The sequence below is a fragment of the Dermochelys coriacea genome, chromosome 7, assembly GCF_009764565.3.
Source record: "Dermochelys coriacea isolate rDerCor1 chromosome 7, rDerCor1.pri.v4, whole genome shotgun sequence".
Classification (NCBI taxonomy): domain Eukaryota; kingdom Metazoa; phylum Chordata; order Testudines; family Dermochelyidae; genus Dermochelys; species Dermochelys coriacea.
The window spans coordinates 109,448,714-109,475,627 of NC_050074.1; the positions used below are offsets into that span (position 1 = coordinate 109,448,714).

General features: G+C 42.9%; 1 protein-coding gene across 7 annotated transcripts in view; it reads right to left on the reverse strand.

Moving 5' to 3' along the window:
- LOC119858585 (SEC23 interacting protein) overlaps positions 1–24,761 on the reverse strand; it is a 39,835-nt gene extending 15,074 nt beyond the window's left edge. For 3 of the 7 annotated variants that reach the window (XM_043519220.1, XM_038409561.2, XM_043519221.1), the window contains exons 1-12: positions 24,230–24,761; positions 11,947–12,485; positions 10,406–10,622; positions 8,498–8,691; positions 7,635–7,724; positions 6,194–6,314; positions 5,212–5,301; positions 4,393–4,534; positions 3,245–3,453; positions 1,836–1,954; positions 894–1,064; positions 462–557 (exon numbers count right to left, since the gene is read on the reverse strand). In XM_043519220.1, the coding sequence (XP_043375155.1) occupies positions 462–557; positions 894–1,064; positions 1,836–1,954; positions 3,245–3,453; positions 4,393–4,534; positions 5,212–5,301; positions 6,194–6,314; positions 7,635–7,724; positions 8,498–8,691; positions 10,406–10,622; positions 11,947–12,485; positions 24,230–24,746 (2,505 nt within the window). In that variant the 5' untranslated portion in view covers positions 24,747–24,761. Of the gene's footprint in view, positions 1–461; positions 558–893; positions 1,065–1,835; positions 1,955–3,244; positions 3,454–4,392; positions 4,535–5,211; positions 5,302–6,193; positions 6,315–7,634; positions 7,725–8,497; positions 8,692–10,405; positions 10,623–11,946; positions 12,486–12,880; positions 12,930–21,914; positions 22,039–24,229 lie in introns of those variants that run through there. The other 4 variants (XM_043519219.1, XM_043519218.1, XM_038409563.2 and 1 more) reach the window with 4 other exon arrangements.
- Positions 24,762–26,914: the final 2,153 nt, after the last annotated feature.

A 26,914-nucleotide genomic window follows, 5' to 3' on the forward strand; every position in this document is an offset into this window, starting at 1 on the left:
GATACTGCATGAAACCTAGCTGGCTTTGGATCAGACCACACCACACAGGTGATGATAGCAGGCAGAGGGAAACACTTTGAACAGTTGACAGAGGCTGTGGCTACGCCTTCATTTGAGGGCACCCACACAACCTGAATCGTTCACTATCTCGGGATCTTAAAGCCTTTACAGATTCTGGATTTTCAGATAAAAGGTACAAAGCCTGCCACCATCAACCATTGTCAGTTGGTTGCAACTAGAACTGTTTAAAATTTTCAGAATTTTGAGTTTAACAACATTTAAAAAAGATTATTTCAATTCAATTTCGGATGGAAAACTTGAAATTTTATGCACATTATATACAGAAGTATTGAAATCATTTGGGCCATTACATAACAGTAGAGAATCTTACGTATTAGTATAAAAACAAATAATGTTAAATAATACCAATATAAATGCATTATAAAACATTGCGCATTTACCTGTTTGGCTGCTCTGTCTTTTACAAAGTTGGCAATTTTCTTTCTTGGTCCAAGAGGTATACCCATTTCCTTCAGGTCATCAACTGTACACATCAGCTGGGAAAAAAAAACCCAAAAATATATATAGCACTTCTTACTTAGTGACTTACTGAAAATATGGCTTAAAAATTAGTTAAGTAAACTCAAATAGTGCAGATTAAGATTTACACGGAATTAAATAAAGATCAAAGACGGTACAGGACAACAATAAATGTACATAACAGGAGACCAAACTACTTAATTGAAAGCGTTATGGATTCACATAATATTTAATCTTAAGTATACAATACATACAATTAAAGTTTCAATTTTTTAAAAAAAGCTATTTAGACTAAGCTCTAAAGTAAAAAAGATTGCCTGGCTCCCAATGTCAACTTAAACTGTTAGCTGTACCAGAGATTCCATATCAATTCTCTCCTTTTCAAATGTGTCAATATACTCTGAGACACTGAGCATTTCCAGAGCCTTGTGTAAGGTTGGAACTTCATCCTCCACATCAGGATCACAGGGCTCCTCACCAAAAGGAGTAATCATGGGTGCCAAGGAGTTGGTATCCTCCGTCACCTTGAGAGAAGATTAAAGCAGCACAATGAGATTGACAGAGTGAGGAGTTAACAGCAAGCTACAATGCACAAATATATGCTAAACAATATTTTTAAAATATTGGTAACATCTGAGCATTGTTAATCATCCTAGCCTCAGGGCTTTAAAGAACACAAATAGCAAATATCAACATCAAATTTTCAACCAGTAAGAATAGACTTAGTTTAAATGAAAGTATTTAAAGGGAGACTAAAGTGGCAATGAGGTTCCAGGAGTTTTGAATCTCCATGATTTACACATCAAATGCCCTCTAAGGTTTAAAAAAAAAAAAAATCTACCTGTACTCTCTCAATCTGAGACCTGAGAACTAAAGAAAACGGACTCCTCCTCATGTATATCCATCATTACTCACAAAGTTCCTCAAGCCAGTATTTTACCTCTCTTTTGCAGACTGCTTTACCTCACTTTCCCTACTTGCTCAATGCCATAGAATCTGTAATAGAGCTAATGTTTAGAACTTAAGAGTTTCTGGGTCCCAGCCCCATGCTTAAATCCACTAAACAGAACCTCCACAGACCTTTAAGTTTATGAGGTACAAGAAACCTCAAATATAGAGACTACAGAAATACATAAACTTACTATTTTTAGGTTGCATGTTTCCATTAGTCAATTAAAATTTACTATCACATCAGGTACTGTGTTAAACTGAGAACAGTTCTGACAGCTTGAGAAACATCTCCAAAAAAACCACTAGAGTGAATTCATCTCAAAATTCAGGTAAGCAAGTAATACCTGCTTGTCACGAACAACCACATCATTCACAAGCCCATTAGCAGCAGTGGGAGGGCCAGAGTTTCCTGATGAAGTCAAGTCTTTCTGGTTGGACAATATGTCAAATAAAATTAAGGCACCTGGAAATATAAATTGTTTTGAGTAAATATTCCAGTTTTCTTGATCCAAAATCTTAACAAATAGGACTTCTTGGTGATGGTAGTGGCTGTAGGTAGAGTGCAAGAAAGTTTATGTATATAATTTTACAGAAAAAATAAACAAAAAGAAACATGTTTAGATATTACACTTATGTGAGAATTCCTAGAGTATAGGAAGTGCTTAGAGCTGGTTCACTTGAACAGCAATTACAATAGCCAACATCACCTTTACTCACTACCTCAGGCTATGGACTCTTCCTAGAGGCAGGATTGGAGAAGCAGAGCCCAGACAACACAGCCAGGAATTCATAGCTTCATAATACCCATACGGAAGGCATAGTAGGATAGTATTATCCCCATTTTACAACTGGGGAAAGCAGGCACAGAAGATAAGTGACTAACCCATGGTCAGATGTCAAATTGCTTTTTTAAGACTAGACTAGAATCCAAGTCTTTTGACTCCCATCTCCATGCTCTAACCTCTAGATCAGAGGTGGGCAAACTTTTTGGCCCGAGGGCCATATCAGGGTTGCGAAACTGTATGGAGGGCTGGGTAGGGAAGGCTGTGCCTCCCCAAACAGCCTGGCCCTGGCCCCGCCCCCTCCCACCCTCTGAATGCCCCCCTCAGAACCTCCAACCCATCCAACCTCCCTGCTCCCTCTCCCCTCCCTCCCAGAACCCCCCGGCCCTAACCGCCCCCCCCGGATCCCACCCCCTATCTAACCCCCCCTGCTCCCTGTCCCCTGACTGCCCCGACCCCTATCCACACCCCCGCCCACTGACAGGCCCCCCAGGACTCCCACGCCTATCCAACCCCCGTTCCCCATCCCCTGACCACAACCCCCTCAGAACCCGCAACCTAGCCAACCCCCCTGCTCCCCGCATCTTTACCATGCCGCTCAGAGCAGTAGGACTGGCAGCCGCGCCGCCCAGCCACAGCCAGCCACACCGCTGCGCTGCCCAGAGCGCTGGTGGCATGGCAAGCTGAGGCTGCAGGGAGCGGGAAACAGTAGGGAAGAGAGCTCAAGGGCCGGGCAGAACAGTCCTGCGGGCCGTAGCTTTTCCACCTCTGCTCTAGACCATAATGCCTCTTAAGAATTGAGTATTATAAACTGAGTATATTGACAATGTGCATTAGGAGCCAACACCACTCTAGAAAACCATTATGGTCTATCAGGCCAGCTTTCCCCATGCTTAAACGCAGTTTGCATTTTCCCCTATCTAGCAATACTATTTTGTCCCAGAAAGTAAACAGATATATTAGTAGATTACCTAAACTGTGCCCAGCAACAGAGACTCCTCCTTTAAAGTCTGGGTTGCGACTCATGAAAAGTGCATGTAGGCGGTTCATTTCCAGGCCTACTTTATCCACAATGGTCTGACAGTAGGTTGGACTGTTGTAAAACAATATATCAAGCAAGGTCTCATTGGTGAAGTGGCGCAGACGTCCAATGCTTGGCAATGTGATTTTTTTAATATTCCTGGTGGTGCAAAAATTTTAAGATGTAGAATGATTATTTTAAAAGTCTTTATAAGAGCTTTGTAATTCCATTTTCCCATAGTTTTGAAATATCCTAACCATAGCAGTCATGTTCTCCACACTCCTCAAACTAAAATAAAATGTTCTGGTCTTATCTCAAACTCATACATTAGTGCCAATACCTTCTCTTTAAATTGTTAGTGTACTTATTTCTATGTTAAGGAACTTATATATCTCTCAATCTTGTGCGTCATATCTAGGTTTAAAGAAAAACCTGTGATATTACTTCATTATAGTTTTTCCACTCTTGCCAAGGGCATGGAGATGGGGAGAAATAACTGTGTATAAAAACAGGAGGTGAAGTACAGCCTGCACCAAAAAGGAAAGAGAGAACACAGCAAACAGGGAGGGAAGAGACAATGGGACTACACAGAGGGAGGCTACAAACGAAGGACAAGCAGTGACAAGAGGAGAGGTTAATATTTGAAAAGACAATACATATTAATCCTCTTTACTGCACTCAGCTGTAAAAATGGTAAGTGAAATACCCATCAGGGAAATGGTTACCATATTTATGCATTATCTTCCCTCCTATTCATGATTACATAACATCTCTAATGACAACTAACATAATTGCTTATGTGGAAAAGAAATGTCAGGAAAATATTTAATCTATTATCTTTTAATGAAGTCTAGCAACTGGAAATAAGGGAAGTCAGCACTATGTGATCATCCAGATTGTTCTATCACCCACTGTTTAGAAACTTCTCAACTAAAACATTACAGAAGAATCATTCTATTGTTATCAGACCATGTTTATCTACCCTGCCTTTATGGCATATAGTAATTTCTCATTCAGTTTTCTTAACTCTATAAAGTATTGTATTATGCAATTTGTATGACAGACGCTGTGCACAGTGGTACCGTTCTGTATACAGACCTGTCTACACCTGTTGCATCCCCATGTAGAGAGCTATGCCAGTGAACCGGTAGGAATTCAACTCTGCTCACTTCAAGTTCCTCTAAAGACTTCTTAAAATGAGTTTGCAACAGTTTCAGAGACACGGTCCTAAAATCATCAACTTGGGGGGAGGGGGAAAGTAATGGAAATCGGATATTAATGTTAATCAAAAAGAGGTCTAACACAACATGATTTTAAATATGTTTCTCAACTATACTAAACATTTTTAAAGTCCTCTTTCCCCATTTAGTCTTTTTTTTTTTTTTTCCTAAAAGAAGTTACAACATTTCACAAAAACTACTTATCTAGGTAAAAGAAAACTGTCAGGAAATAGTTAAATATCTAATTCAAAGTTGTATTTGGTATATCCCCAAATAAAACCATATTTAGTTCCATGATCAAATATATTTTTTGTGGGTTTGTGAGGTTGTTTTTTTTTGTTTTGATTAGAATATATGAAATATAAATTTATTAGGCAAAAGTCTTACCCTAAATGTTTAAGTTGTTTCAATAGTTATACAGGAACTTATAAAAATATGAGTTTAGTGTTGAGGGACTCATAGCTATGGCTAAAATTATCAATAACCATTTTGAGAAAAAAATAATCCTCTCTTCCATTTTTGGCTTCTTTCTCAAAATAAGGAAATATTTGCAATTCTTAAATTAACACATTGTTCAAATAACATTTCAAAAACAATATAAAAAAACTGTCTATGCCACATTAAAGAATTAAATTAATGAAGAGAACTATAACCCGAGTTTAAATACTTGGGAATAAAGCTATGATTAAAGACTTACCACATTCAACAATGCTTCTAAATCGTAAATCACACACAGGACCTATGCCATGAACCATGAACACTAAATGGTCTATTTGAGACATCTCCCCTATAAAAAGCAAAAGAACAAGTAGTATTAGTATCTGATTATGTTCACAGTGATGCAGTTTGGTCATGTAATTTTATATAACAAGTATTTAGGGGGTTATGACAGGACAGTAATAATGTGGCCCAGGATATAATTTCACCTACATATTTTCTTTTATAATTAAGAAAATCCATTTCTTGTCACCCCTCCAATTTTACTTAACTTTTCCTGTCTATTATTTACTACAATGCCAGTGTCATTCCACATGCAAGAAAGTGTGGAATTATACAGTTTAAATATAGATAGATAGACAGACGCCTCAGAGCCTGCCCCTCTATGGAAGTAAAGTGCAAGTTCAAAGAAGGGCATTCTTAAAAGCAATTCAAGCACCTCAAACTGACAACCATGTTAGGTCTTTTGTTCAAATGTGAAGGAAAAGTTGTAGTTCCAGCCAAAGCAGTCTAAGATTTATATAATTAGCACAACACTACCATCAGCCAGATTATATTCTCACACTGTCTTCATCGATTAGCAGAAAACTAAGTACTGTTAATTTTCAAAACTTTTCCGAATTATGGGATGGAGTAGTTTAAAAATCAAAAAGGCAGATTTAAGAAGCCGATTTAACTGTGAAAATGGAAGATTTATCTGTAGGCAAGGAGCAACTGACTGACCCTTACAAAAGCACACAAATGTTCTCCAATAATATGCAATGATGGTTGCACTGGTAACACTTGCTTTCCTCTTGGTTATAAGAATGGCACTTTTCTGGAAACACTGTCTGCTTGACAAATATATTGGGGCAGAGAGGAATTGTTTTGTAAATCAGATTGATCAAAGCTTTGCAAACCACAGGCAAAAAAGGGACTTCAGGAGGACTCCCACTGCAGTCCACATGTGCCCTGTCACATACCATCAGGAATTTCATCATGATCATCATCAATGCCACGTTTCACAACCCTTGGCCTTGTCTGACCATCTTGTGTGGTCCCCCATTCATCTGGTACTGCAGAAGGTTGGAATTGAACTATAACCTGAAAAGAAATATATCGTCTAACTTTAAACAAGGAAAACTCATTTTCTAATCTGTTTACCTGGAAATTCTGGCCTTGGAATGTATGAATGTACTGTATGTTTTAATATACCTCTTCTCATTCACTAAATGTATCTCTTGTGACTGACTCCAATACATTTTCTGCTCTTAGCTACTATTATTCCTATGCTTTATTGGGCAAGTGGCTAGCTGACTAAAACTAAACTCAAACAAGATATAAGTGATTCTTGTTTGTTTAGGGGAAGTAACTAGACAAAATAACCTTTGCCAGGTTGTCTTCCATAACTGGGGGAAGTTGGCCTGCTGATTGATTCAGGTTTGCAATGCCCAAGAGTACCTTTCTTACTTTGTCATGCCCACACTTGGTTAGCAGGTCAGATATTTTTCTATCAGGAGACAGACCTCACTAGAGTTACTTACAATAAATCATTCTCAAAGTGACAACATTATGATACACTTTTTCACATGGGGCAATATCTTAAGACAATTCAGAAACCTCAGTTAGTACAGAATTCAGCCATCTGCCTACTAACCTGAATTTTCAGCAACAAGCATGTTATGCCTGTATTCCACAATCTGTATCGGTTTGGTGAAATTTAAGGTACAGGTTTTAAACTAAACAGCCCGTAATGGTTTGAGTGCTGCCTACCTGAAGGATTTACTAGCTGAAACGTCATAGCTTGTGCTATATGTAGTGTTGTACCCTTGTTGGTCCCAGGTTATTAGAGAGACAAGGTGGGTGAGATAATATCTTTTATTGGACCAACTTCTGCTGGTGAGAGAGATAAGCTTTCAAGTTCACACAGAGCTCTTCTTCTACTTGTATTATGCAGGAGTTCAAAGTACATGACGACAGCGGTCCCTTCTGACCTTAAAATCTTTTGCATATCTCCTCACATGATACCACAATACCCAAGGTCAGCTGAGCTGACAATCCCTCATTTAACAACTAGGGAGCTGCAGGCAGGTATTCACAGCAAAAGGCCTTTGACTTTAAAAGTTGTCCCACCTCCCCAGTGGCCTAAGATCACCCAAGTATATTGACTTTGTGGTTACACTGCAAAATCTCTCAGGTTTTAGAAGAGAGGATGATTTTTATTATTTCTGATAGGCTGTTGGGGTAAGGAGAGTTTATAAACATTATTTTTAACATACACATACCCAGAGCAATAGATAAGTGCATTTTTAAAACTCCACGTAAGGCTAAGCTTGCATTCAAGTTATGCTTTAGTTTTACATAAAAGTATACTCAACTCCATGCTACACTGCAAAGACCTAAAAACCAGATAATTAGCATTACCTTAGGATTATGCATAACAATTGTTTCCCCATTTGGAAATTCAAGTCGCCGGTGCCATTGATTCGAAGTTACAGCTTTTTTATATTCTGCCTGCAACAATAGACAAGTTATGTAAAACCAGTATGTCTTTTTAGACTAACTACATGTAACATGCCAAGTCAAAAGTTAGGGCTTGTCTACATGATGCACTAGGGCACTCCAGCAGGGGTGTATAGTCTCATATGCACCAGTGTGTCACACATGAACTGGCCGTGTGAACCCTGCTGGCATGCACTAAAAGTTCCCCAGTGCACGGTGATGTAATCCTGTTTCAAACATTACTATGTCATTGTGCACTAGGAAACTTTTAGTGCATTATATGCTGGTGCACCACCAGAAATTTACAACCCAGTTGGTGTGCACTAATGCAGTATTTCTCAGTGACTGGTCTGTGGACTGGCGCCCGTTCCTGAGATCTCCCTGACACAGTTTAGGAAAGCAGAAAGGTGGTCTCTGGTATCAAAAAGGTTGAGACACACTGCACTAATGCACCAGGTTGACAAGCTTTTAGAATATGCTAGAACACTACTTGCATAATTTTATTTACAGGAGGGAAAATGATAGGAATATACAGCATTATAATGTGACTCAAGTTATAATCTGGCAAACTGCATAAATATATTTTAGGCCAAAAGCACAAGGGGACAGAAGTGAGTCTTAAAGCATCTTACAAAGCCCCATTTTGTGCATTAGAAAACACTAATTTAGCCCCTTTCTCTAATACAATTTCAAGCAGGAATGTAAATGCTTTTCTAGAAGAGAGGTAATAGATCAGAATTATTAGGTTAAGTTCTTAGTTATGTTCACTTAAGAGTAATACTGACCTCTAGTTTCTCACTAAAGTCCTCAGTATAAGGAATAAACCTGCTATCTTTGTCTCCCTTATAAAACCATGTACATCGTCTGACTTCAGATGGCTCTTCTTCCCAATATACAGCTTTTCTTAGTCTGTCATACAGGTAAACATCATAGCGCCCCCCATCAGTGCTCAAAACCACGCTCTCAGGATCAGGTTGGACTAGAATACAAAATTGATACTTTGTTACAATAGTAACTTGTGCTATCCTCTTTTAAAGCTGTGAAATTGATTAACATCCTGACTGACATTAACAAATTAAAACAGTAACCTAAGCTGTTTTGAACTCCATTCAAAACCCCTGCCTTCATTTCTTTCCTTATAATTTATGTACTTTTCCACACTTTTAAGATAAAGGAGTGAAAACATTTTCAGGAGTGACAGCTTGGAGGTACTTATTTTTTCTGTTGAACAAAGGATGTTAAAGAAAATTGTGAAAGGCCTATTTGGACATTCTGTGGTGTGCCACTTTCTGCAGCTACTCCACTTCATTCCATTATGAAATTCAGTAGGCTGAGAGCAAAGTAAAATATGTTACTATCCTGATCTATGAAGTGAAGTGCCTCAAAGATAAGGATTCTAGTCAGTTTCAGATGCCTGCCAGTACGCTGAAGTGAGTGGAGTCTGTGGAAAAGCACAGCACCACAGGATGGGCAGAACAGGAAAATGAAAACAGACCACAAAAGGAAGGAGGGCAAACAGGAGAAGAAATAATATGAAAACTTGGAAGGCATCAGAACAACAGTGAACACGCAAGTTCCTCAATCAACAGTCAAGTAGCTGACAGAAATTTTCTCTACATATTGTATAACAATATTAATTCTACCATAAGCTACATGCATCCGATGAAGTGAGCTGTAGCTCACGAAAGCTTATGCTCAAATAGATTTGTTAGTCTCTAAGGTGCCACAAGTCCTCCTCTTCTTTTTGCGAATACAGACTAACATGGCTGCTACTCTGAATACTAGTTCTGTATCCACCTCTCAGATTCAATTACCTTTCTTACTGTAGTGTGCAACAAATTGAGCCCTGAAAGTTTACTCTCACTGCTTGATTATGTGCAGCAGAGCTCATTCCACTCAGTAGTATTTTGCAGAACCACCACCCCATTCCACCCTAATCTACACCCACACATACCTAGAATCAGCTAATAACTTCCATTTTTTCATTAATAACCATCCAATAAAGTTGGGCCATCAGTCTGTAAAGGCTAAGATATCAAGATAAGTAAATCCATTTGAAATCACACCCTTCTAGCATTGCTACTTTCTAATTGAAAGGTCTTTAGTGCCAATGGAATGTTTTGCCATATTTCCCATTATAAATTTGTTTCTATCAGATCCTTAAAAATAACTTCTTATAAACTTGACAGATTTCTTATCTCCAATTACTGGCAAAAATAAATGAGAAAGACATGGCTGTCAAGGCGGATAGGGTTAATCGTTAGACCAACCATCTCTTTTCTGAAAGACCAGTATGTACTCTGCTTTATCATCTTCAACCCCCAAAATTGACATTTTGCCCATTCACAAGAATGAAGATGTAAGGCAGAGATAAGAAAAAAATATAGTGCATACAATCACAGAGAATTGCAGCACAGTGAGTTTGTTATTGTAGAATGGTTACATATATATTAGACCTGTAAGCCTCAATAGTAATGATGCCAAGTAACAGACTTCCAACCGAGTAAACCTCTGGATTAGTAAAAAAGATTGGTTCAAATTTATCTTCTCAGTATAAGCCAACACCCAACATTCTCACAGCATTCCTTCTTCATCTTTATAAATGAGCCACAGAACTCTAGCATCTACCTTCACATTCAATGGCAAGCAGCCACAATCTAAGAATAAGATGTAAAGAAAGTTTCACTGCTTACCAGAGTTATAAACTTCTTCTAGAGTTACAGAATCTAGAATGCTGAATGGCATCCATATTTGCTTGTATTCCACCTCCTTGCAGTAAAACCAGTGGGGCTGAACTGGTTCATATTGGTTCTGTAGCAAAACAGGTGATGCCTGCACCAGTGGACCTGCAGGTCTGGGAGCTTGCAGTGATTGTGATGGTGATGGCAGTGGTGGCTGTGAATGAGGAAACTGAAAATACACTAGATTTATTACAGATGATTCAAGTATCTCAGTCTCAAATTATGTTTATTGCATATATTTTAGCTCTCATTTAGGAGGTTATTCTCACTCGTCATTCTCACATGCTCTCCTCTTTCCAAAATATTAACTTTTTGGCATACAACTTTTATATACAGGATCTCCACCTGATAGTGTTTTAAAAATCCATATTATTTCAAGTTAAAGATCTGACTTTTTCTCTTCTCAGAAAAAGTAATCAACTAAAACTGCTCAAGTTTCAAATTTGTTATGGCCTAAGTGCTTTCCTTCATTTGAAAAAAATGTTTTAAAATAAATGTTTGAAGTTTGAAAATTCAGGCTCAGCACGTTTATCTTGCGTGTCTTTCCTACCAGCACCAAATACATATCTATACAGTTAGCTGCTCACTTAGACATGGATCCACCAATGCAAGTGTTCACAGCTAACTTCAATGAATGGCTTGTACTTGTTGGGTTCAAAGAACACACAATCTGTGGCCCCAATCCTGCAAATGAATCCGGACAAGTGGATCCTTACCCAGTGACTCAGAAAATTTAAGACTTGATTCTGAGAAGCACTATGGCTAAACTCAGTTTAGATTTCATAGGAGTTGTGGATGCTGATGACCTCTCAGGATCAGGCCCAAACTGCAAAAAGGGAGTTTTTCCCATTGCCATCAAGGGGACCAAAGATTTCAGCCTCATGTTAATGTGAGAAAAGGTGGCAAGGCCAAGCACCCAAAAAGTCAAAATATTTCAAATTCCAAAAGCTAAGGTTGTTCAGGTATCATTAACTTGGAAATGTTTATATATACTCATAGACACATACCTTTCTACTCCTGTTTTCCTAGTGAGCAACAGAGGCAGGAAAATTTGTGTAAGAAGATATGTTTAACCTAACATCCCTTTAAAACTGAAATCATTCTGACTACCAGATTGTCCTCCAAAACCAACGGATTGTTAAAAACACTATCTTGAGAATCACAAGAGCTAGAAACTAATGCTTTTCACCATATGAAACCCAGGAATTCAGGATTTTATCTGTTACATAGTCTAGCCGCTAAAATCACGTGGCTTTAAAGATGTCACTTAGTATATCAGTAAACTTTCCCAAAGTACTGGTCCTAGATCAGTGAAGACATTTTGATATTAGAGGTCAAAAGGACTCAAGATTCTCTTACTCTGTTAAAGGGCAACATGAAGCAGAAATAAAACAGAGAAAATTAAGACTATGGTTAGGGAAAAATATAATTAAAATAGAACAATCTGAAATAATTCTATATTAACACTAAGAAATCAAAGATCATTCGCATACCGGTGACAATGATCCTGGAGGTGTCTGATACATGTGGATAGGTGGTACAGAGGGTGGTGGCTGGACAAGCTGGCTTGGTGTCTGAATCTGCTGCAGCTGCGGTGGAGTTATGTAAGGATTAGCTCTACTGCTTAAGGTGGTATGGCGATATGGGTTATATCCTTGTTGTGGTGCTCCATGCGGAGGAGTAGAAAAGTTTGCAAGTGGGGGACAACTCTCTGGAGGAGTCTGATAAGCACCGATTCCCACGAGGGAAGTAGGTGGTGCACTATACGCTGGCTGTGACTTCGGAACACTTGCCAAAAAAGCATTCTGCCCCTCTTGTGATCCAGGCAAGAGTGGGAGAGAAGTTAGACCCTTGGAGAAGGTTGATGGCCCAACAGGTGGTGTCACCGTTGTTAAGGGTGGCTGCCCTATGCTTCCAAAAGGATCATTGCTACTAGGTACCTGGGAGAAATAGCTAAAAGTCTGTGGTGGATTATGAGTAGCAGAAGTCTGGCCCAAGAAGCTGTCCTCTTCTCCAACATCTGTGGAATCATCTGCAATGAAACACAGAGCAATGGTTAATGGAGCTCTTCTAAGGAATTTTATCATTTGCTCTATAGTCAGAAACTGTTCTATAATAGTATAAACCATGTCCAATATTTTGCTTATCTTAAGTGTTTTGGCACAATTTAGGCCCCAAATTCATGAAGGTTGAACAATATGCACTAGAAGGTAGTAAGTCTCCAAAAACATTTGAATAATTTTATAGTCCATTTTAGAAACAAAGACAAAGCAATCTGAGTTAATTAAAAATCCTAGATTGTTAGCCTTAGATCTGAATTCCTCTTATTTACAACATGCTTATCATACCAACCCAGGTGTACTTGCATAATACAAAAAAATTTAATCAAGTAGTAAATAAAAGTTACATTATAAGAACTTCACTCACTTTTATTTTTCTCCACCTGCAAAAAGAGGACCATTTGAACTCATTCCACCTCCTAAGAAAAAGCCAGTATAAACAGATGTGCATGGAAGGAGAACTTACTCTGACTCTATTGTATTCCAGTGGGAAGCAAGTTCCAGAGTACATCAACATTTTGGAGCAGCTTGGCAAAAGCTCCCCCTTCCCTTCCCACAAGTCAGCAACATAACTTTGAGACAAGTTTCTAAACAATTAGTGACATGGTTGGCTCTAAATACGTTTAGTGTCCACACCACAACATGGTTTATATTCGATTAATGGAAGTTGCTGCTAACTGTATGATGCTCCTACCAATGTCCAATTGTTTTCCTGGAGCCAGGTCATAGCATTTATTTCATTACATTAGACAAGTTGCTTAACAGAGCTTGTATAACTGATTGGCTAGTCCTCCATCCTCCCAGCTTTCAACATAATATTCATAGTATTGCTTGGTCTCTGTGCACACAATCCATACTTTCCCATAAAGCATGGATGCAAACTTGGTTAGGTAGTTAAGCAGCTGTGGACATGGAAATGAGGTCAATGTAGGGTAGTCTAGTGAAACATTATGGCACAGATGCAATTCATCCATAATGAGCACGCCACAGCCCCATTACAAAAAGAACTGTAACACTACTGTAGTCATAGCCTAATCTGGGAGGTAATGAACTCAATCCTCCCAGTTTCCGAACTTTCTTTAAAGCAGCACTCTAGTTCAGAAAATTACTCCCACCATTATTCATTACTCTGCTGCAGACTTTGATTGCCTCTTACGGATTTTTGGAAAGGGCAAGGCTTCTAAACCCACCAAAGCAACTTTATATGTGTGGTTCTCTTCTGAAATGTTACATACACACACACACACACACACACACACACACACACACACTTTAAAAAAAAAACAACCCTTTATTTCATTGGCTATAGGGAGCAACCCCATTGATGGTAGCTCCTTAGCTGTTTGCACACTTTCCCTGATTTCTTTAGCACGTATTATATAAGTTAGTGTCTTATACTTTGGATTTTGGATATCATAGCCTGCAACTAAAAGGACTCAGAATCAAAACTTCCTATTCCAATAAAAATCCAGACCGTTCCTTTCCTGAGTGTCCATAGAAAAATGTTTGGTTATTTTAAAATAAGAAGGTCCATGCATCAGATATGTCCTTTACCATTGAGATATGGCAATGTACTACACTGACCCTTGGACTAAGCTATGGAATAGCTAAGGAAGGCAAGAGAAACCTTAGATTTTGAAATATCAAAAGTCTTTAAAGTAACAGTACAATAATACTAAGAGATGAAGCTGGACACCATTCTGCAGGGTATATTTGTTGGAGAGCGCTGTGGAAGAAAGAAGAGACACGAACATGCAGGTGAGTATTTGTTAATAGAGAAGTCTTAGCAGAGAGGTGAGCAACATAAGAAACAAGAAGAGAGGAGGTAAAAAGGGGCAAAACAAGGGACACTTTTGCTGTTTGGTTTCCTGTATGCTAGGCTGGCAGTTTTGAAGAATCCCCTCTGCCTGAACTTGGCGTGATACTGGCGTGACAGGCTTTAAAGCAGAAGAATGATCATGCCAACACCCCACCAGATGTTTAGATTTTTCCCATTTTCCAGCTGATCATTGTCAGCATCCTGGCAGCCTCTCATTGGGAACAGGGCCTCCATGCACTCTGCTTTGTGCAAGTACCCACTCTTATTACCTCCACTCTGTTTCTGTGGTCCTTTTGGTCCAAAGGCAAGTTGTTTTTTCAAGAACGATCCACCAAGAATTTGCCTCATCTTAACCAATATCAACGCTAAATAGGGTGTATCTCAATTGGAAGGCTGAGAATCATCACATAAGTAGAAGATAAATATGAACATGCCTCAGATAGATAAAACTTCTAAGACAAGTAAGTAAGTATATGGAAGAACCTACAGTGAAAGACCACAGGAACCACAATACCGGATCAGGGCAGTGGTCCACCTATTCAAGTATCTTATCTCTGACAGCGACCAATACCAGTTGATTCTGAGGAAAGAACAAGGAACCTCACAGTAGCCAGTTAGAAAATAAAGTATGACTGTGAAATCTTGCCTCTAGCTTCCTTATCTGGGAAAAGCTACTGACAGCATCCCAACTCCCTGCCATCTGCAAACAGAATAATTAATTTAGTTCCCTTCTCCTTCACTGTGTGGCACTGACCTTTAACCCAAGGCCACTTTTTTTCCTTATTGGTAGGGTTTCAAGATCAAGTCCAAAAGTAGCATTTAGGGACATTCCCTTACAACAGGCCATGCCAGAAATTCATTCTGCCCCCTGCCTTAAATACAAATCCTGAAAGGGTCCCATCTAACAAGTTAGTGGGTACAAAACTCACCAGTAAAAGTCATTTAGCAAGTGACTGTATTTGCATAAAGTCTAAGCCATCAGGTTTTACGTGGGAGTTTGAGAAGATGGGAAGCAAAATCTGTCTCTGTATTTGGGTGTGGGGGTGAAGAGAAAGCAGGTCTGTAGTCTCTCCACCCCATCAGAGCAGTGCAGTGAGGGCCCCAGTTCTGTTTAAACCCTCTATGCAAGACTGGTGCAGAAATTAGCTCTATGGTACAAAGGGAGTACAGGAGCCCCACTCTGGGCAGCCCCAGCAGAGGGCTTAAGTGGCATAGAATCTTGCGCTGGTCCCCTGCATCATGTGAGTTTCACCTTCAGTGAGTACATAATAACCTGGACACTGAAAACAATTATAAATCAAAGGCCAGACTCTCGTCCCTCATAGCTCCTGCTTTGCAATGCTCCAGCAACACAAAACAGAGGAATTACCAGACACCTCAGAACCAGCTTAGCTAGCCCTCATGTGCTTGGAGAACGTCTAGAGCATGGTCTCAGCATTGTTGCACGTCAGCAAACCCTGGCACGTAGAACAGCCCCTTGAAGGCTGTTAGCAGCCAACACAATTTAGAGAAACAATGAGACTATTCTAAGTTACACTGGGAGCTAAAAATGGCCCCCCAAGCTGTGAGGAAAAATCATTCCATAAAGCCACTTTTGCTCACGCTCCACTCAACCATAGACAAGAATGCAGCTCAAATATCAACAGCTGTTTGCAACCTCTAACAACATAGATCAATTTGCAGCCAAGAAAGGTCACAATACGATAGAGCAAGAGGAAGAGGAGAGGAATCCACTGATAATCCAAAGAGAAAGAAGACTGGTTCTCAAAGGCAGCTACCTGCCCTAATAACTTTTTTTTAAATATACTACATGCTAACACAAACAATTACCATCACTAAGGTAGGCTATACTGAAATGAGTTTCTTCCCCTCATAAAAGAGTGACATTATGTCTTGTGGTTCCAGTCTACTTCATGTACATTTGTGAGTTTCTCTCACCTTTTGCCATTTTATTATGCACTTCCAAAATGGAATTAAAAACCAACCAAGTATGTGAACCACTATGTGGTGAAGGCCAAACTGCATTTTTAATTAAGGCGTAGGTCACAAAGTTATGCTTATATGCTACTCTCAAACCATAAAACAATACCCACTTATGCCAAATGAAGTTTACCAAAAGATATAGGCCCTTAGTTACTAAAACTAACCATTACATTTAGCATCATTAAATTTCAATGGAAAAAGTGGTGCAGGGCACCTTCAGGTATGCCTTTCAATTCTTTCCATCCTCTTCTCCTCTGTTTTTCATCTCTTCTGCCTGAATTCATGCATCTGTCTCCTTTCTCATTATGCTGTACTCTTGAATTTTTATCCCTGTTTGTTAGCAAAGAAGTGAACTTGAAAAATTCAATCCACGAGTTTCCCAGTAACTAGGACAAATTAGAAAGTTTTGCCTGTAATTTCCTGTTTTCCTCTAGCACTTTACAAGCATTGTCAATTAAGTGACACATTTCAGTATATTAATTTCCAATCCAGCCAAAAGGAACCAGGAACTCAACTATGATTACTAAGATAAGCACTATTTATGTGCAGTCTGTAAATGTGTAACTTTGTCTTTGAAAACTCCCATAACTGCTACATTTTTTATCTCTAGGTTATATTTTTAATTCCTTATCACAGGGGTGGGCAAATTTTTTGGCCCAAAGGCCACATCGGAGAATAGAAATTGCATGGCGGGCCATGAATGTTCACAAAATTGGGGTTGGGGTGCAGGCTCTGGGGTGGGGCTGGGGATGAGGAGTTTGGGGTTTAGGAGGGTGCTCTGGGCTGGGACCGAGGGGTTCAGAGGGCGGGAGGGGGATCAGGGCTGGGGTAGGGGTGTGGGAAGGGGTGCAGGTTCCAGCTGGGGGTGCAAGCTCGGGGGTAGGGCTGGGGATGAGGCGTTTGGGGTGTAGGAAGGTGCTCTGGGCTGGGACTGAGGGGTTTGGAGAGCAGGAGGGGGATCAGGGCTGGGGTAGAGGTGTGGGGAGAGGATCAGAGGTGCAAGCTCCATGCAGGGCTTACCTCAAGTGTGGTGTGGCCCCAGACCCAGTCCAAAGCGGGGCTGAGCCATGTGGTGCGGCTCATGGGCTGGCTTAAAACAGCTTGCGGGCCGTAGTTTGCCCACCCCTACCTTATCACATGTAAAATACAGACTATTATGAACCATAATAATTACTGATATGGGAGAAAAAAGACAAGACATTTCAAAGTTTTTACCAAATACCTACAAGTAAAACACCCGACTCTTATTCCTTCCAAACAGCGCTGTATAGGAGACCTAACATGTCTTTCTATGAAAGACCAAAAAAAAGTTCCTGATGACAGGTTTTGGGGGTTTTTTAAGCAAAAAATTGTTTTCATTTAGCTTCACTAAACACTAAATTGGAATGTAAAGACAGGCTGGCATTTTGTATAATATGCAAATAATATGTTAAAAGAAAAAGGGACTGACCACAGGTTCAATTTTGTTCACATATTTTATGTTAAACTATACTGCATATTAACTACTTGTTTCCTTTTCACTTGCAGTCTTCATCGTTTAACAGGAGTCATGGCCACATCCTCAACCAAGGCCATCTGCTCAGCAATAGTAAAAGAACTGCCCCATCTTGGGATCTTGTTGAACTCATCTCTGCTCCCAATGATGATACAGATTCTTTTATCTGCCGCTAGCCAAGAAACTTCAGTAGAATCCCTATTTACAAACTAATTGAAGACTTCATAAAATTTAACATCTCAGAATTACAGCAGGCACAATTTATAAGTTGCAGTAAGACACACTGCATTGCTTTCTTCTTGGCCTCCATACCACCACCAAGTTATTTCGAATGCATCAAAGGAAATGGAATATAGAGAGATGTTGACTTGTTTTTAATCAACACCATTTTCCTTATATGCTTTTTTTTTTCCTTTGAGGAAAAATGCTCTGCATAACTGGTGGTTCATAAGATTGCTGTTCATAAAAATTGAGATTCTACTGTATACCCTTTCCTCTCAGATGTGGACAACAAAACACAACTGCTGGCCTTTGAGGATGTGATAGATTTATGAGAATATGTTACTTCCAGCATTAACTGTCAATTCACTTATTGCAATTCCAGAAGTTGATTACCAACTAGAACAACCTAGATGGTTTAGGACCTCAAAGATTTCCTCTCTCACATACCTTGCTGTGAAAATGAAGGCTCTAACTCGGAAGCTGTTCTGTGTATGTGGATCCCTGTGTGACACCCCGGCATGCCCTTATTCACCCGTTATATAATTAGGATATGATTTGCACAAGGTACGCCTTGTGAGGTATCACTCTAAAAGTCTTAATCTGCGAGACATTAATATCTCGTTGGATTGTATATGCTATCATAGTATCTGAAGTTATGAAGTTTAGCTAGGTTGTATGTTACTGAAACATGTTTTGAGGTTGAAAACATCCACAAGCAGCCTTTCAAGTACAACAGTAAAAAGGCCAAACAATGTTAATGGCTAATTGAGGAAATGCACACAAGCACAAGGATTACCCCAGGAATTGTATACAATAGAAACTTCTCAGAGATAGCACTACACATTGGGAATGTTTGACCTAGGTCAGAGCAAAAGAGCTTTCCAGCAAGTGATGGTACCACACTCTCCCTACAACAAAACACCTGGAAACACCTGAGGAACAAAGACTGAACTGGGGGAAGTGATGGTCCCAGGCTGAAGGGATTTCTAACCTGTGTATGCATCCGATGAAGTGAACTGTAGCTCACGAAAGCTTATGCTCTAATAAATTTGTTAGTCTCTAAGGTGCCACAAGTACTCCTTTTCTTTTTGCGAATACAGACTAACACGGCTGCTACTCTGAAACCTTTTGTAGTTGTTAAACTTATTTTATCTTTTAATCCAAACCAGTGTGCGTTTGACTAAGGTGTCTGGGGAAAATCTCAGTTTGGTTACCACAAATGCATGGTCCTTTTCACATTGAGGGAGAGGCGGACCGGGTGTTAAATCCGTATACTGGCCAGATTTATCCAGGGCAGGATGGTACTGGTCTGGGGTCCTAAGCTGGGAGGCTGGTGGTTAGAGAACTTGCACGTGACTGCAGTTGGGTGTGTCCCTAACCTGTATGAATGCTGGTGAAAGTGCAAGCCTGGAGGGCTTCGCAACTTGTCACAGCAGCACAGTGTGAGACGGAGCCCAGGCTGGTGGGTCAGAGGGCTCAGTGGTACCCCAGTTTCAGGTGGAACCCTGAGAGGAACCCATCACACCCTGTGATGTCAACAGGACTATGCATAGGTTCAAGGGTCCATGCAGGCAGGGCAGCAATGCTGTATCCGTCAATTCCCAAGGTTGAGCTTGCAGAAGTCAGCCGGTGATATGCACCCTCACTAGTAACTCCTTGCTTTAGAATTCATTCCAGCTGGAAATCTAACAGTCTGTGACTGACCAACTTTTAGAGCAAAATAAAAAGTGCATCTTTGATCAGGCTTGTAGGGTTGGAAACCCATTAGCAGTTAGATTACTGGGTAACGAGCTTAAAAAAATCTTACCCTTTTAGGCAAAGTGGTTCACTAGCTTGCAGTCCATCTGCAAATTTACTTGCATGACTGGGGTCTCAAAATGCTTCAGAGGAAAACTTTGTGTAGCTGCATTGAAGTCAGTAAGTATTGCACAGATGCAAAGGCCTATTCACATGGATGCTCTTAGCATCAGGACCTTAGAATTTTGTATAGCCTCCATTTGCTCACACAACTCCTTATGATGGCTGAGAGGATGTGGACCTCCTCAATATAAAAATTTTATTAAAGCTTATGTTAAAATTATTTAATACCCAGGTTAAGAAAAGAGTGTCTGTACATCTGCGTGTAGTGCTTAAATTACCCAAAAGTACAAAATTTTGTCTGAAAGTCATAAGATACATATAGTACATAATCTGCAGTATCCTAAATTAAGGTCAATAAATTCAGCAATACAGTTAAAGTATTAGCATCTAAATATTCGGGTACCTCACTCATAGAAGGTTATACTAAGAGTAGCTTGTGGAAAGCAAATATAGCAATGAACGAAGATTGTCCCTCAGTAACTGAGAATTTAGAATCAGTTGTCCCTAAGCCCTGGTCTACACTGGGGGGCGGGGACGACCTAAGATACGCTGCTCCCCCGTTGACTTCGCTTCCGTCTCTCGTGAGCTGGAGTTCCAGAGTTGATGGAGAGTGCGTTTGGGGATCGATTTATCGCGTCTAGATGAGACGCAATAAAATCGATCCCCAATAGATCGGGTAGTGAAGACCTGCCCTTAGAAAATACAATCCATCAGGGAAGCATTTCAGTTACTTTCCCGACTTTGCTTCTCTCCAACAAAGAGAGAGAACGCTAGGTTGTCTGTTAAAGAAGTATACCTAAGCCTGCCACATATATAAAATTCTTCTAAACCATACCTAGGGCAAGCCTCTCTTTCAGAGAGAGTGGGCTTTTTTTTTTTTATAGTCCCTGAACATATGGTATTAACTTTAATACTATATTTATTAATGTGAGCTATAGTGTTGTTGGAGCCAAATCTTAACCTTCTAACCTAAGTGTGCTTAAACCCAATCACAACACTGCATGAATGTGATTTACAAATATTGATTTCCAGGGTATTTTTTAAAGAAAAGAAAAGAATGAGTTCTGACTGATGACACTTTCAGAAGATCCAGATACTGCTGAAGTTATTTGAATGCAAGATTTAAAAATCATATAAATGCACTAATAGCACTTGATTGCGCATATATTCATCTGGCACACTTTTGGGACGCTATATAGGTAATAATAAAAAAATAACTACAACTCTTGTGCAGTTAATGTTGCAAGGACATTAAAGTGTACATGATGTGTGCATTATTTTCACTGGTTTTAGCTTATTTCTGATTACATTCACACTTGTGGAGAAAGGGATGATATGGGACAAGTGCCTGAGGACTACTACTTGTACCCAGCTGGACCTTTTAAACTAAAATCTTTAGTTATTCTTGTGCATGAAAGCACCCAATTTGTAATAGCTCAAACAAGTACTATTATTTTCAGTTAGAGAACTGACGAAAGGGAAAAAAATGTTTCTTCCTCAAACAGTCCCCTCCCAAAGCTACAGCAAAATGACACTTCAGGGATGAGAACATGCATAAGACATTTCAGCCCAAAGAGAACTTTTCTATAAAGTTTTTTAAGAAACTCAAAAAAGGGGCCTGAAATGAAAGTTAGCATTACAGCTGTACAACAACATAAAGAACCCCACTATGAGAAGGAGGGTAAGGCCAAACAACAACTCAGTTCACAACAGTGAAAGTTTTCTTTGAGCAGGTATGAAATATAATGATTGAAGTCTGCCTTCTTGCTGCCTGAGGAAAGAGCAGGACATATAGTTCCGGGATCTACTACCACAGAGAGACTCAAAGTAGAAAAGTGAAAGGAGAAACGGTGTCTCCTCTCTGACCACATATAAAGTGGTGCAATTTACCCTCCATACAGGATCATCCAGGAAGGTTTCCAGAACTGCTGTAACAGTAGGAGGCCCTTTCAACTGAAATACATACCCCCCATTTAATTTCTGCTCCTGGTGCTAACCCTAGGGAACACACAAAGCACATACCTCTGAAGGAAATGAAAGATCCAGAAAAAAAAATTATATTTAGGGAGCAGCTCTCCACAAGGTTTTTATTCATGGCACAAAAAATCACATCTGTGTGTCACAGCGCAGGATGCTGCAGGACATCGCTGCTGAAATAGGGGAAAAGGCAGCAACCTGTACCAACGTGACACTAGATAACAAAAAGTGGTCTGAGCTGAGTGGTCACCTCCCCACTCTGCTGCACCCCTGAGCCCATCAACCACAACTCCATCTACCCCCAACACTTTCCCACATCTCCTACTCCCCCCACCACCCCAACACCATCTCTCACACATGGCTCCCATCTCATCCCCCCTTCCCTCCAGCTACCCCCAACTCCGTGTTCCCCCCACCAGGGCCCCCATCTCATTCCCCTCCCCCTAGTTTCCCCTGGCACCATTCCCCCCACCACCATCCCACCTGCACCGATGCCTTCCCCTCTCATGCCCTCAGCTACCCCTGACACCCTTCCCCCACCAAGGCTCCCATCTCATCTCCCCACTACCCCACCAGCTCCAGTGCCCTCCCCATCTCCTTCCGACACCATTTCTCCCACAAGGTCCCCCACCACCATCCCAGCTACCTCCAACACTGTGCCATCAGGGCCCCCATCTCATCCCCCCTTCCCTCCAGTTACCCCCAACATCGTGTCTTCCCCCCCACCAGGGCCCCCATCTCATCCCCCCTTCCCTCCAGCTACCCCCAACACTGTGTCTTCCCCCCCACCAGGGCCCCCATCTCATCCCCCCTTCCCTCCAGCTACCCCCAACACCGTGTCCCCCCTACCCCATCTCATCCCCCCTTCCCTCCAGCTACCCCCAACACCGTGTCCCCCCTACCCCATCTCATCCCCCCTTCCCTCCAGCTACCCCCAACACCGTGTCCCCCCGCCCCATCTCATCCCCCTTCCCTCCAGCTACCCCCAACACCGTGTCCCCCCGCCCCATCTCATCCCCCCTTCCCTCCAGCTACCCCCAACACCGTATCCCCCCGCCCCATCTCATCCACCCTTCCCTCCAGCTACCCCCAACACCGTGTCCCCCCTACCCCATCTCATCCCCCTGCCCTCCAGCTACCCCCAACACCGTGTCCCCCCTACCCCATCTCATCCCCCCTTCCCTCCAGCTACCCCCAACACCGTGTCCCCCCTACCCCATCTCATCCCCCTTCCCTCCAGCTACCCCCAACACCGTGTCCCCCCTACCCCATCTCATCCCCCCTTCCCTCCAGCTACCCCCAACACCGTGTCCCCCCTGCCCCATCTCATCCCCCCTTCCCTCCAGCTACCCCCAACACCGTGTCCCCCCTGCCCCATCTCATCCCCCCTTCCCTCCAGCTACCCCCAACACCGTGTCCCCCCTACCCCATCTCATCCCCCCTTCCCTCCAGCTACCCCCAACACCGTGTCCCCCCTACCCCATCTCATCCCCCCTTCCCTCCAGCTACCCCCAACACCGTATCCCCCCTGCCCCATCTCATCCCCCCTTCCCTCCAGCTACCCCCAACACCGTGTCCCCCCTACCCCATCTCATCCCCCCTTCCCTCCAGCTACCCCCAACACCGTGTCCCCCCCGCCCCATCTCATCCTCCCTTCCCTCCAGCTACCCCCAACACCGTATCCCCCCTGCCCCATCTCATCCCCCCTTCCCTCCAGCTACCCCCAACACCGTATCCCCCCTGCCCCATCTCATCCCCCCTTCCCTCCAGCTACCCCCAACACCGTGTCCCCCCTACCCCATCTCATCCCCCCTTCCCTCCAGCTACCCCCAACACCGTGTCCCCCCCGCCCCATCTCATCCCCCCTTCCCTCCAGCTACCCCCAACACCGTATCCCCCCTACCCCATCTCATCCCCCTTCCCTCCAGCTACCCCCAACACCGTGTCCCCCCTGCCCCATCTCATCCCCCCTTCCCTCCAGCTACCCCCAACACCGTGTCTTCCCCCCCACCAGGGCCCCCATCTCATCCCCCCTTCCCTCCAGCTACCCCCAACACCGTGTCCCCCCCTACCCCATCTCATCCCCCCTTCCCTCCAGCTACCCCCAACACCGTGTCCCCCCTGCCCCATCTCATCCCCCCTTCCCTCCAGCTACCCCCAACACCGTGTCCCCCCTGCCCCATCTCATCCCCCCTTCCCTCCAGCTACCCCCAACACCGTGTCCCCCCCGCCCCATCTCATCCCCCCCACTCCAGCTACCCCCGACACCCCTCCAGCAATGCCCTCATCGGCCCCCCCACAATATGAGCCTCCCCAGTGTCCCCCGGCCGGCCGCCCCCACCCCGCCAGGCGCCGCGTACCTGCGCCGAGGAGAGCGGGCCCCGGCGGCGCGGCGGGGGCCTGGCTGACCGGGATGAAGGGCACAGTGAAACTGAACTCGGTCGCCGAGGAGGAGAAGAGCAGATTGGTGCCGCTAGCGGAACCAGGCCCAGGCGGCTTCGTGGCGGCCATCGCTGCGCCTCTTCCACGTCTCCTCCCCGGACAGCCGGGGCAGCCTGCGCGGCCCTTTCCGCCCGCAGCGCTGCCCGGCTCCAAGATGGCGGCGCCGCCTCCCCCCCCCGCAGCGCACGCCGCAGCGTCAGGGCGAGAGGGGCGGGGCCGGCCGGGCCGCCGCCATTGCCGCCGCGGGAGGCCGCCTGGGCAGGAAGTTCGGGACCCATCTCCGGGAGCGGGCGAGCGCGTGGCTACGGCGGGGCGCAGGGCCCCATCTCCGGGAGCGGCAGGGCCTGGGGAGTCCCGCCGAGCGCCCGCCTCGGCCCGCGCGATGCCGTGTGTGGCCGACTGGCTGAACAGCCCCCTCAGCATCGTGCAGGGCATCTTCGGTGAGAGCGGGGCGGCCGGGCGGGAGACGATACGGCCCGGGGGACGCTGAATAATGGGGCGCGCGGGGCGGCTGTGGGGAGGGGCAGTGGGGCCCGGAGGGGTGCCAGGGTCACGCCGGGGAGCGGCGGCGGGGCGCGGGGCGGGGCGGGAGCGGAGTAACGCCGCCCGGGAGGGCGGGGGCCAAGCCGGCTGCTGCGGTGGGTGTTTCTGGTGCAAGACCCGGTCTGGAAGCGATCGCAACCCTGGGGTGCGGAATCGTGGTGGGGAGTGTGTTGTGCCTTAAAATAACCAGGAAATAGAGAAACTGGGCAAGGGGCAGGTTGGGGAAGGGGTGTTGAAAGTGCCGGGCTAGAAATGTTGCGGGGGAGAGTTGCTGTGTGTAACTAACAGAGCTGTCAGGCAGCCGAGACAGATGTGCAAAAAGTCTCCTAACACAGCAACATTATTTTCTTACCAAAGACTTTAAATACTACTTTCAGTGAAGGAGTCTCCTTCCTAATGAGAGACCTGACAGGACAAGACGGGCACGTTCGCTTTTGCCCCAGGTGTGAATACACCATTACTTACTATAGTCTGTTCCTTTTGCATTAATAATCTCACTTGGCTGCAATTCCTCCTCTCACAAAAAAAGTCTCAAACTTCATCTGAAAAGATGCATTTGGAATGTAGTTTCTTCATGTTTACATGTCTTGAAGGAAACCTTTATAATGTAGAAAAAAATATTGCGAGAGTAAGACCGTTCATAGGTGATGTTAGGAAGCGATGGCTGAAGTTCTTGAATCGGTCTGTTGTAATACTCTCCAAATTCTACGGTGGGCTCATCTAGAGGGAAAGGAGGAGGAATCCTTTTACCATACAGGAAAATAGAGCTATACAATATAAAACTTTGCTGAAGAAGCAACTCAGAATCCAATGAAGTGAGCTGTAGCTCACGAAAGCTTATGCTCAAATAAATTTGTTAGTCTCTAAGGTGCCACAAGTACTCCTTTTCTTTTTGTAAATATCTCCTGGTGTCCAATGTGGGGAGTGAGGGCAGCTAGTAGTAAAAAGAAATAATGAAGGCAGCTGAGGTGAACTAGAAAGGATCTAATTTTAGATCACTTCCTAATTCACTTCCTAATGAGGTGCATGTACATTATGTATAATTTGGGACCCTGTTTACATTGGACTCCCATTTAAGAAGCTATGCCTTTAATTCTGTCCCAGTTAAGAACGTATATGTAACAGCTGAGTGACCTAGTATGGACAGAGCCAATGCATGTTAGGTGTTTCTAAAACCTGTTCTTGTCTAGAATTGTAAACATCGGTCTAATAAGCTCTAGCACCAGCCAATCAGTGTTAGAAACTGCATTTTGAAAAATGATACTTAAAGCTCTGTTTGATGCCCAGCACTACATAGACTATAAATTGAGGCAAAATCCCTATGAGTTTATATCCCCCTGCCGGTACTGGGTATATAGGCTCAACTACCAGTACCACTACTTAAGGACGTGCCAATGAAGCTCTTTATTTTAACCGAAACATAATTCCTGATTTCTTAATGACTAGTATAGGAGCTCCTGCAGAAACAAACACTTTGCAAAAGTATAATCATGCATGCACAGTAAGAAGGAAGGGTAACAGATAATCCTTCATCTCTTCCCAATAGTTTCTAGTGTATTTGAAATCCGTGCTGTCTGAGCTTTTCCCCACCTACACAGTGTCCATATTTTCCTTATCTTTCTGTTAAGGTTGTAACAGAAAGATGAGAGGAGACAAATGACATCAACGTTGTTATAATATACATTTGTGTAGGGATAAAGTCCCCTTAAAAATCACATCAGCAGATTCAAAATGAGTATCAGATTGCTCATAGTGCTGTCAGAGTGCTGAATAGAAGTCCAATGTAGCATACTATTGCTATTTTTAATGCAGTTTGTTTTCTAGCTCAAAATGGTCCAAGTCCTGACTGGGAGAAGAAAGTAACCGAATACTTTACAGAGAAGCTAAAAGAAAATAATGCAACTAACTGGGTAAAATTGATTGAATTGTTTAGAGTTTTTTCTGACCTTCCAGCTCCTGCCTTCTTGTTCCTCTATTATAGTGACTTACTGTTTTTTGGTAAATGTGTCCTTTAGAAATGTGTTTGTGGAACTTGCTCATACTTATCTGAAAGGGACACT